The sequence below is a fragment of the Pyrus communis genome, chromosome 1 (assembly GCF_963583255.1).
Source record: "Pyrus communis chromosome 1, drPyrComm1.1, whole genome shotgun sequence".
Lineage (NCBI taxonomy): Eukaryota > Viridiplantae > Streptophyta > Magnoliopsida > Rosales > Rosaceae > Pyrus > Pyrus communis.
Window position 1 is genome coordinate 12,365,524 of NC_084803.1, and position 12,641 is coordinate 12,378,164.

At 33.8% G+C, this 12,641-nt stretch overlaps 1 protein-coding gene across 1 annotated transcript; it reads left to right on the top strand.

Annotated features, from left to right (window-relative positions):
* Positions 1-10,095: 10,095 nt before the first annotated feature.
* Positions 10,096-12,105, top strand: LOC137729760 (protein SPEAR1-like). Its single transcript, XM_068468784.1, has 5 exons — positions 10,096-10,448; positions 10,562-10,678; positions 11,190-11,269; positions 11,394-11,484; positions 11,889-12,105. Exons 1-5 carry the CDS (start codon positions 10,227-10,229, stop codon positions 11,997-11,999), a joined length of 621 nt encoding a protein of 206 aa, XP_068324885.1. The 5' UTR covers positions 10,096-10,226; the 3' UTR covers positions 12,000-12,105.
* Positions 12,106-12,641: the final 536 nt, after the last annotated feature.

Genomic DNA, 12,641 nt, shown 5'->3' on the forward strand with positions numbered 1-12,641 from the left:
TTAAATTCATTAAATAATAATAAGCCAATGGTGATGCTCACTACTTTATTTATCATTGTTGAATGAATTTAAATTTCAAGATTTGTATAATGGACAAACACAAATCTCAAAATTTAAAAATTTCAAGATTTGTATAATGGACAAACACAAATCTCAAAATTTAAACTTACTAATAATTAAGTCAGATGATGAGCATTACCACCACTTAAAAATGATGAGCAAAAATACATCCTCTAAAATCCCCATATTCCAATATTCCATTTTTGCCCTATAAATTCATAATTAACCCTAGTTACACAAATCCTTTAGACCCTCTTGCACTTTTGTATTGCATAAAAGGATATAAGAGAATCTCCCACCCAGGCTTAAACATTGATTCATGGGGTATTTTATAAATCAATTAGCTCACCATTTGGCTACAAATTAAATTATTGCTAGCATACATAAGAGATCTAGGTACCTGCAAGGTATTCTTTAACTACTCAATCATGCAGCTTAATTTAAGGATGGGGCCACCAGCAAATCAAAGCATTATATATAAATGCACAACCCCTGCATAATCCACCAATAAAACAAGTTATTACAATGGCCTATATATGAGTAGTTTTCGATCCATATAAATGTGTTGGATAAATATCAACGGTTAATAATAAATTTATATATGCTAATAAATAATAAATACGAATAAATAAATTAACAAAGTATGAACAAAATGAAATAATATTAAACAGACAAATTGAAGATCGAGGCTTGCGTACTGCAATGTCCTTGAAACAGAAATTTCTTCCCTACTCAATGCTTGTAGTTCTACGGACGTCTGCTTCACCAGGATTCAACGATCTAAGTCAGAATTCCAGCACTGGAAAACTTGACTTCTAGTGAATTTTTTTGTGGTTCTCTCATTAAGAATGTTTGGGATTGTAGAAGAAGAATTTTGTTTTTCTGTGTTCTAAATGTCATGCATATGAATGTATATATAATAAGTTTATGCATGTTCGCAACATGTATGAGAATGGTATATGTCTGTTGGGAGACATCTCCCAAGGCTCATCTTTTGATAATTAATTATATATTAATTATCAATTCATTAGTACAACCTAAAGCCTAACCCCAAGATTGAGCCCAATTTTATTCTCCATGATCCATCACTCCAACCACTTTCTATAAGTTACGAAGCCTTATAAAGTGAGATAACCTTTTGGTGGTAATCAATATGGTGCAATGAAATTTCTACTTAAATTTCCAACAACATGCAATATCTTTTACCTATTCATCTTCAATTGATTTGGAAATACGATTAGAGTTTTGCATTTTCTTTCTTGCAGAAAAAAAATAGCAGTTTTATTATAATGTCAAAAACATATACAGATTTTTAAGAGTGTATCTTGAACTAAATATGAAAGTCTCCAAACCAAAAAGATTTGAAAAAACAAAAAATAAGGCCAACTTAATCAATCTAATAGTTTTACTTAAACAAGTCTAAAGGCGATAAACACGGTCCAGAAGTAGCTCTAGAACCCAACCGAAAGGGACCGCAACCGAACTCTATTAATGAGATCATATATTGTTTTCAGATAATAAAATGTGAGTTCATATATTATACAGAAGTTATTTTGCTTTGAAGATCGTTTTTACGGTCAACGGATAAATATTTATAAAAGATTAAATATGGCGTGACGGGAGGAGTGGTAGCAAAGATAGTATGATATGGATCAAACTTTTATCAAGAAATCTTTGATGATTCTTTTCAATTTTTAACTGATCCAACAAAAGTTTCTGCAGAGACAGAGTTTAATGTGTATATAATTATCAATCCCACACATACACACGTACGCACACCAACCCGACCACTTCATCAGTTTCTCTTAATAACCTTAACCAGTTGTGAAGTTTGGTGCAACTCCCCGTGTGCTGTATTCGAATAATATTTAATTCTGGGAAATCCTATATAATATGGGATTTGAGGCTGATTTGAAAGGATATGGAAATTGTGGAGGGTGGATTTGGCGAGATTTTACAATATATTTAGAATCCAGACACATATTTTTACTTCAAAAATGAAATATATCAATTCAGTCGTCGACCTATTATTCTGAATTAACATAAAATTTCTTGTGGAGTTGGCTTTTTAATTTTCAATCCCTAAGGCCATCTCCAACTGAAGAGTCCAGAGGGTTAGAGGGCAGAGAAAATAGCCCGAAAATCGTCTCCAACCTAGGGCTAATCCAGAGGGCTTGTGGGCCTCATGGAATTTGAAAGGGCCAAAGGGCTGGCCCTTTCCAGCCAGCCAGCCAGCCCCAGGCTGGCCATAATTTTTTAAATGTGTTGGATTTCCTGTCAGTTATAACCGACAAGAATAATTTAGATTATTTCAATAGTGTCGGTTATAACCGACACGAATAGTGATTTAAATATTACGGCTAGACATGAATATTTTTGATTAATTACTGTTCGTGTAGTAATTTGAATTGCAATAGTGTCGGTTATAACCGACATGAATAGTAATTTGAATACAATAGCTAGCTAATTGCAGCTAGCCGTTTTATTCAATTTTTTTTTTTTTTGAATTTAAACCTTTTTTTTCTTCTATAAATATGGTGAAGTTCTTTCAATTCTTCACTTCATATGCAATATTTCCTTCATCTGCAATATTTCTTTCAATTTTTCAATAATTTCCTTCAATATTTCCTTCATCTGCAATATTTCTTTCAAAGTTTCAATATTTTTTTCAACAATTTCCTTCAAAATTTTCAATAAAAATGGCCTCATCTGCAATTATAGGTGGGGCTTGGACCCGAAAAGAAGATGAAGCTCTTTGCAGGGCTTACAGATGGGTCTCGGAAGATAGTGTGAGGGAGATTTCTCAAACAAGTGAAGGTGTTTGGAGTCGTGCGTCTAAAAAATACTTAGAGTTCTATGAATGCACCATTCCACGGAATACCTGAAACCACGAGAGTTGTTCTTCAAGATGGAAGAAACATCTTCATCCAATTTTGAATAAATGACATCAAGCACTATTAGCAACCGCAAGTAGACATGAAAGCGGCGCCAATTACTACGACGAAGTTAGTGTTTTCACAATTTATTTTAAATGTTTAATTATATTACATTTAATTTCATAAATTAATTTTCTTTAATTTTTGTAATTATATTTTCTAGGTACGCCAAGCGAAGGAATTGTATATGGAGGGCAGCTCAAAACCCTTTCAGTTTCACGGTTGTTGGTAAATTTGTAAAGGGTGGGTGTTATTTGAAGATCCACCTCAACATAGAGCTCCTACATCAGTGTTCAGAACTGCATCCTCAGCTGCAGATATGGATGAAGATGGATCTCCTACCATTCAACAAATAAGGATAGAAAATCCGTCTTCGGGTGAAGGTTCCATACCTAGGCTATGAGATGAAACAAGGCGCGAAGGTTGAAGGAAAAGGGCAAGACAATTGCTAATTACGTCGCTCAACATGAACTGGCGGCCTCATTGAGATTAATGGCGGAGTAAAATGCCATTGAGGCAAAAGAAAGGAAGTGTAGGCATGAAGAACTAGCCAAACAGATACAAGAAGAGATGGATGATAAGAATATGGAAAGGAACATTTCGAATTACACTCCAATGAGTAAGGCCTATTTTGATAGAAAAAAAAAGGAAATTCTGTCTCGGCGGTAGTTGTTTACCTCTGACTATACTCTTACAATGGCGGATGATGAAGATTGTCACATCCCGACCTGGGCCCCTACTACATCCCGGGCTCGACTCCACCGTAGCACGATATTGTCCGCTTTGGGCCCTGACCACGCCTTCACGGTTTTGTTTCTGGGAACTCACACTTTCTGTTTTATGCCCCTCCAGATTCTAGATAGAAATTCTTGTCGGTGGCTCACGAGGACTTCACGGCGGACTCTGACAGACATCTACCAATGTAGGGTTTCTTTTATGATCTTTACAATTAGTAATTACATTTCTAGACTGCATCATGATACCTACGCTCTGGTTATGTGTGTCCTTTACTCTAAACATTTACACTCGTACTTATGCTAGTCTAGTGTAAATTAGTTAGTAGGTTTTTATTTATCCGTATTTTCATATCACGTTCATTTTCGCACAGCGCACATGGCTACGTCATCCTCTCTTGACGACCAGCATGCCTCGATTGGGGTTGGGGTCACATCCCGGCCCAGGCCCCCACCACATCTCGGGCTCGACTCTACCGTAGCATGATATTGTCCGCTTTGGGCCCCGACCATGCCCTCACGGTTTTGTTTTTGGGAACTCACACGAGAACTTCTCAGTGGGTCACCCATCATGGGAACGATCTCGCCCGAACTTGCTTAACTTCGGAGTTCTTATGGAACCGGAAGCCAGTGAGTTCCCAAAAGGCCTCGTGCTAGGTAGAGATGAGAATATACATATAAGGCTTACAGGATCCATATCCCTGAGCGATGTGAGATGTTACAAAGATGATGTTGATTATGGATATTAAATTTAAGTTGTTGTAGTTTTTAAATTTAAGTTAATGTTGTTTTTAAATTTAATTTGTAGTTTTAAATTTAATTTGTAGTTTTTAAATTTAATTTGTCGTTTTTAAATTTAAGTTGTAGTTTTTAAATTTAAATTGTTGTAGTTTTTAAATATAAGTTGTAGTTTTTAAATTTAAATAATAAATTATATTTGGCTCTATGGCCCTTTGACCCTCGGTTGGAGACGGTTTTTTGTGATAGGGCTAAAACGAGCCCTATGACCCTCGGTTGGAGATGGAAGCAAATATGGCCCTGCACTGTTCATTAAAATATTAATATCTTGAAGGACCAGAAGGCTAAAACCAGTCCTCTGACTAGCCCTTGGTTAGAGATGGCCTAAAAACACAAAACAAACACAGCGTTCTCCAGATTGTTCACCTCTCCTTTTCGTTTCTTTTCTTTTTCTTTTTGCTTTGCAAATCGTATGGAGAAATCTACTCTGTAAGTTTGCATGTGCCTGCAAATCTACAGTAGATATCATATATTCCCTGCATCTCTCTCCACTCCACTTCCCTTTTGTCTTCTCCTTAATATTCTATTACTATACTAACTCCATCACTCATCAAATCAATTCCAGTTAACATAAATATTCCCCGTTTTTCCTACTACTATTAAAATCCTTTTATTCTCCTTGCAAAAAGTTGCTTATGCCTTTTTTTGTTGTTGTTGTTTTCTAACCCTAACTAATTAGGTTAAAAGCACCGCAAGTTATAGACAATTTAGGGTTCGTTTCCTTCTTTCTTTCTGAGTGTTTCAGACAGATTCTAGAATTGATTTCACATAACTAATTGAAAACGGCTTTTCTTTTGTTTAGATTGATTAAATAAGCAAAATTGTTTCTGAGTTTAAAAAACACATAACTATTTAGGTATGCATTATTTTTGTTTGCATCAAACAATGTTAGATATTCATCAATGAACATGGAAAATGCGCTTGAATGAAATGCCTCATATAAAACTAGTTCAAAACAAGCCATAATTTTATAAGGTACATTATACATACACAATTCGCAAATGACACGATAGGGTTTTTTTACATAATTTAAAATCAAAGTTTCTTGTTTTTCTTTGTGAATAATGAATAAAACTACTTATTTCCTGTAAAATTGTTAATGGAAATATGTGATACTATATGTGAATTTACTAAAATATGTTTAACATTATTGTTAAGTAAGAATTGTGGTACGTCAGTGCCTGATGACAACGATACACATGGCATGGCATTAATAGGGCACCAAGGAAACCACACCATCTTCACATTTCTGTATAATTGTTTTTAATTAATCATATGATTCACGACATGGATTTTATAATTTATTCATGCAGTTGAATGATATAATGTAGATTATAGGCAGTCTACTTAGTAATGCTATTATATAATTTTATAATAATAATGTGCTTCTAATTAGAAATGCATTTTGCACAGGTAGCTTCAAGCATCGGTTAACGAATATAATTTATATTAAATGGACATGGTTGAAATCGTTGCATGTACACCATAAGAAAGAATGAGGTATTAATTGGATTTGACGGCAGACGTGTTCTTAATTTTTCATTATCTTTCAGTTTTAATTAATTATTCGCTTCTTTGTTTCAAAACCAAATATGTAGTAGACATAAAATAGGTTTTTTAGTCAAAATGATCCTTAAGATTTTTATAACACATCACTTTGATCCTTAAGATTTGCTAACTCACTGTGGTTTGACTGGAAAACGGCTCGAAAGTGACTGTCTTGTTCATTACAATATACACACACACACACACACGTTCATTACAACATATTGTAAAAAACTTCCCATGATGATTGTGACATCCCACATCGCCCAGGGGAGTGATCCTTATATGTTTATTCCCATTTCTACCTAGCACGAGGCCTTTTGAGAGCTCACTGGCTTCGGAGTTCGTAGGAACTCCGAAGTTAAGCGAGTAGCGCGCGAGAGCATTCCCATGATGGGTGACCCATCGGGAAGTTCTCGTGTGAGTTCCCAAAAACAAAACCGTGAGGGTGTGCTAGGGGCCCAAAGCGGATAATATCGTGCTACGGTGGAATCGGGCCCGAAAAGTAATCCCGCCCAGACCGAAATATGACAATGATAGTAACTGGCGGAGGCACATAAGGACTTAAGTAGTCCTAGGCCTACCTTGACTTCAAAAAATAAGATTAGTATTATTACACCTACTTTTTTTTTACTTTGCAACCCTTCTCAACACTTAAAACAAATCCAATTGATATCTCTTTTTTATTCATCCAACATATCCTTCCCAAAAATTAAGTTAATAGTTTAAATGGTCATTATCACAAATCAACAACTTTTAAATTAAAACCCATCATCTACTTTTAATTTACAAAATCAACACCGGCATACCTATTCTCCCTATTCTTCTTGACTTTCATGTATTTAGTCATTCCAAATCTCAAATTTATTGAATAAAGAACAATAAGGTTTGTAAAACTCTATTATTCTCTATAAAATATTTGTTTCTACTCTATCTTAATTACCTCTTACTTGAGATTTAGGGTTTTCAATTTTGTAATAATTCTCTCTACTGGGTTTAGTATATTCTTTCAATAGTATAGATGATATCATACAATGGTTTCAAAATATGAAATTCGTGGAGAATAAGTGGATAAAATTATCTATGCATATGTTAATTTTGACTACAAAATTATTTGTAGATATTTTATAACGTTTTGCATTAGTAATTTTATAACCACTATTCATTTTTTCTTTCTCTATAGTTGTGTAAGGTCCCTTTGCACATGAAATTTTGGCTCCGCCACTGATGATAGTAAGTCTTGATCATTTGACAGGTCATCGTTGTCAAGTCTGAAATAATGTGACTTCAGTCTTCAAGAAATTGAACTTGAGTAGAATTTAACTCTGAAAAGTGTGGAAGTTTATCGGGAATTGACAATTGTTTTTTGTATTCCTACAAAGGTTAGAGAAATACGAAAAGAAAAATATACTTCAAAATTTACAAGCTGAAAAAAGCACTTTACTAAAGTTCATGGCGAATATAAGTCACGTATACAAATAGCCCCATAGGACTTTCAGTAGTAGTACAAGTATATAATTTTGGATGACGTTGCAACGATATAAATTCAGTTCAAACTAACAAGCTAGAGTATGCAATGAGGCAATTTATACCAAACTTATCTAGTGTACAATGTATTGATATTGACTACATACTTTTAGCTTCATGCTCTTATACTTTGAAATCTTTAGTAACGTATTTCATGAAATTTTCTAACTTTAAAAAATTACTTCGAGATATACACTTTGAACACAAGCCATAAGACTGATGTTTAAGGAAACACTGTACTTAAACAGGGCTACATAAGTCTTATGCCATATAGTGATTTTATTTAACTTCATTATAAACAGTTAAGAATAATTGTTTGGTGTTTAAACTGTATAGGTACACTTATTTCACGTTATCAATTACTGTAGAAAATGGAATTTGCCTCCTTCCAATGCCAACGTTGTACAATTGTCGCTATTATAAAGAGACAGTTGTGACAGAAATTAACAGTTTTACCCCTAAGTAAATATAACCTTTCCCTTTTGTTTTATAACCTTTACCTTTTGAGGTTTTGTTTTATATTATTTTATTAACTCATAATTTGGCGACCTTTTTCTTCAAAAAAAAAAAAAAAAAAAAAAAAAAAAAAAATTTGGCGAACTTTTGTTTTATGTCACTTATTTCACACTTCTTTTTACTTAGTTAACTTATAAATAACATAATAAGAATTAACATGATGTGTACGAAAAATAAAAATGTGTGGATAGCACCAACTATAAATTATATTGAACTCTATTCATGAAATTTGAATATGAAATCTCTAACTTACAGTTAGCAACTTAGCTTGACATGCTCAATGTTTAATTTGAGAAAACCTCAATAAACGAGGTTTTTTGGGTAATTGCATGAGTTCACATGTACGTTTAAGAAAATGGAGCATTCTCACTTTCCACCACACAACAACTCATAAAATATGACCCACAGATCATGCGTGGAACAGCTCAAATTAGATTTGGTTCCTTAACCATTCACAAACAAACATATCTAATCGAATTTCCCACCATATATTAGTCAATTCTCCATATTTTACCATTCTTTTTGAGAAACTACTTAAATTTGAGAATTTTTAATACTAGACATATTTTACATTGATCTCTATTATCTTATATAGGGAAAAGATTAAGGTAAATCTTAATTAATTAAATATATAAGATCGACCCACACGTACAGCTAGTTAGCTGCTTGAGAAGCCAATATTTTTTCATTTAATCCTCATCAGTAATAGACAATCCCCATGAAGCTGCAAAAAAAGATTTCTAGAATCTATAATTTAAATGTGATTTGGTCTAGCTTCCATGATGTGCTATATAATATATTTTATAATGCTTTTTCCTTTCTTAATAAGTTGCTTAAAGAAACGTTAACAGCTGGGGCTTTTAGGGCACCGTAAGCAAATATACAAGATGATCATGGAACTGGAAACCACATGCAAATGTGGAACCCACTTAAGTTTAAAACCTGCAAAATCAGAAGAAATGATATGCTAGTGATGGATTGTTTAACGGACAGAGTCTTTGTTTTTAACTCATCGCGTTCTAAATTCTCTTTAATCTCATATTTATAATTTAATTTAAAACAATATAGAGAATTGTTAATGATATTTTAAAATTTTCATTTTTTACACCAAATTATTTATATTTACAAATAAAAATATGCTTGTGCGAAGTTAAAATAAAATTTTTAGAATGACAATAACAGTTTTCACAATATATAATATCGTTTGTAATAAAATTAAAAAAAGTAATATACTTTTTTTACATTCCTTTGACCAAATAAAAGCATTTTTCTAAATTTTCAATATCTTTTATTACCAATTAAATATGAGAATTGTTATTGGCACTTCAAAAATCTCATTTTGCACTCCAAACTCTCTATAATTAGAAAGAAAAATACATTTATGAGGAATATAAAATGAAATTTTGAAAGTGATAATAATAATTCGCTTAAATATAATCCAATTTCGATATATGGTAAAGATGCTACTGTAAAAATTCTGTCATAAGTATGGCAGCCAAAGCAAAATGTTAATTGTTAATTTATCATCAAAAACAAAAATTTTATAATAAAATTTGCAGACGGCATGAACTAGCTATTGACATATGCAACTCGTCTACAGCGCGTGGTAAGGTAGTTTCTTGTTCGATTAACGGACAATATTTTAACACTTTAAATCATATAGACAATCGCTTTCAAGTGGCAGTGTATAAAGTCCACATCTGAAGGAAAAGAAATATTTGATAAATTGAATACAATATTGTATGTGACAATTATCAAATAATATGGTAAATATTAAAGTAAAGAAATTAGAGAAGTTATGAAATTAAGGGAAAACTAAAGAGAAGGAGCATAAAATCTAAGTATATATATAAAGCATTAGAATCTACACACAATCTGATCCAGCTATGCAATAATTACTGGCTTAGCAAACCAGCTTTAAAGGGTCACTGGAGATCTCTGATTTCTCAGCTAGTAGCTTGCCACAAAGTTTGGGATTTGCAAAACCAGTTTTCTCGTTCTCTCTCTACTTGCTCTATTTCTGTGTGCGTCTCTCTCTCTAAAAGTGCTAATCTTATACATACGTACATACCTAGCGCGAGGAGAAATCGAAATTAAGAGGATTGATCTGATGGGGAGCAGTTATTTTGGGGAGCCAAACATGGGAGGAGGAGGAGGTGGTGGTGGTTCTTCTTCTTCTTCAAGGAAGGGAAAGAAGAGCAATTCAGACAAGCCAAAGCAACCCCAGAGAGGCCTTGGAGTGGCTCAATTGGAGAAGATCAGATTACATGGTCAAATGGGTAGCACTTATCACCCTTCCCTCCACTCTCCATACTCCACTAGTTTCAGCAACGTGCGTATGCATATACCTTTTCTCTATCTCTGAGTAATTCGTATTTGGTTCATTTGCAGAGAGAGAATTTTAATTCTAATGGGGTTTTAGTATAAATTCTTATAATCATGCAGGAGGAGACAAGAGCGCAAACAGCTTATTCATCCATACCATCATCATCTTTCTCTTCTTCACCATCCTCCACTTCCTCACTCTCTTATGGCTTCCATGGCTTCCACCCCAACATCATGGTGCGTTTGTGTAATTTCCCACCATTTCCATTAATTGTAATTTCGTTTCCAAGTTAATTTGTTGACGAGTCAACATGCACATACATATATGTGGATCAATGCTTGTGAAGTCATGTCCAACTTCATCTATATCTTGATCATCACCACCCACAACAAACGCTTACAGTTCAAACAGTTTTACCCAATTGGAGCAATTCTTTTCTTCCCCTTTTGAGGTGAACAATAACGGTTTTATTAGAACAAAAGCGGTTTTCCCCCTTTTGATTGACTTTTCTAAGTTTCTTAATTTTGTTCGTTATTTGGCTCCAACCCTAGTTAGTCGCTGGCCACATGTGGCAACAAATCCAGTTTTTATAGCCAAATCCTCATTACCTCTGAAAATCATACTCTTGATCAGCCTTGAAAGATAGTAATTCAGATCAATGGATTTTATTTTCGTATGAGTAGAACTTCTGATCAATCTTGTGGAATTTTAAGTAATTCAATCCCTTAAAATTTCCTGGTTTTGCAGACGGGCGGTCTTGGTGAATATGAAAGAGCAAACATGACATATGGTGGTGAACATAATTCCCAACTTAGTACAACAGCCAGGTGCATATGCTTACTCTCTCGCTCTCTCTCTTGAATTCTTTGTGACTTCTGTGAACTGTTTTTCTTTTCCTGAAACTGTGTTTGTTTTTAACCCGTACGTAAAATTTCAATTTCTTAAAACCAGATGGGACGTCCCCGGTAATGCCATTTTAGACACCCAACATTTTGTGCAATCCAGCATGACCAGACACCTTCTAAATCCACCTCCAGTAGAGGTACTTACAATCACATGCTCTCTCACATATCAAATGCAGTTCTACTTTGACACATTCATTTCTATAATATGAAACAAAATTAATAGGAACATAATTTCAACACACTCATTTTTTCACCATGTACACCCCTGTTATTAAAGGAAAATCAAGAGACAATAATAAACACAGATGACGCTTTACCGCAGTAGCAAATGACGCTTATGCATCCCGGTGCGGGTACGATCCCCAGCAGTCTCCCTCCCTTTTAACAATTAACAATTTAATAGAGATGTGTAGAAAGAGAAAAATTGGATGCAAAAAATATTTATCAATTGATATACTGTCTTTTCTATTTATTTCATAGGTTTATAAATGTACTGGTGATCCAAGTTTGAATTTATTTGGTGATGGTATTATATATGTAGGACTCTCATCACAGGACGAGCAAAAAACACAGAAGTAGCTCCATGGGCTCAAGCAGTCACAACTCTGAATCAAGTGACACCCAAGATCTAGATTTGGAGCTCAGACTCTGACTTTAGTTTGCTCGAGTCTGTATGGGTTTGCAACTACATGCGTACGTACGTTTAACTTGCAATTTCAAGCTGATCGTCAAAATATGTGGCGCTTCAAATTAAGCATAGCAACAAATTAGTTAGTTTTCATTTTCATGTGGAAGAGCTCATGTAGTGCAAGTTTACTGATTTTTTCTGCATAATACAATGATGAATTTTTTTCCTTGAATCGTTGAATATTGCCAAAGAAATGAAGGAACAGCATTAGTACTAATTCTTTACTTGATACATATTGCAACTTTCTTGATTTATTGGTTTGAGGAATGTTTTTGTTGTCTCTAAGTCCTATTGAACAATAGGAACTAGTAAGATTTTGTACCGAAGATAAAAAGGGAATCCATTAAGAAAGAAAACGTTCTAAGGAAACTGATTAACTGCTATTGAGTCAAGTGGATATTAAATCTGTTAAGTAAAATTGAGATCTAGTGATTAATTTAATTGATATCCGAATGGAATCATTCGTTTAAGAAAATCATTTTCAAACACTCTTTTTTTTCTTCCACATATTAGGCTTGTTCATGTCCATTGATCTCAATGGCCAGATATAAACATGATGAAAATAGGAGAAAATTAGCGTGTATAAATCACTTTCCATTATTTACA

Coding starts and splice junctions, on each gene's coding strand:
- LOC137729760 (XM_068468784.1), top strand. CDS start 10,227: ATGGGGAGCAGTTATTTTGGGGAGCCAAACATGGGAGGAGGAGGAGGT. Junction 10,449..10,561: donor ACTCCACTAGTTTCAGCAAC/GTGCGTATGCAT, acceptor ATAATCATGCAG/GAGGAGACAAGAGCGCAAAC. Junction 10,679..11,189: donor GCTTCCACCCCAACATCATG/GTGCGTTTGTGT, acceptor CTGGTTTTGCAG/ACGGGCGGTCTTGGTGAATA.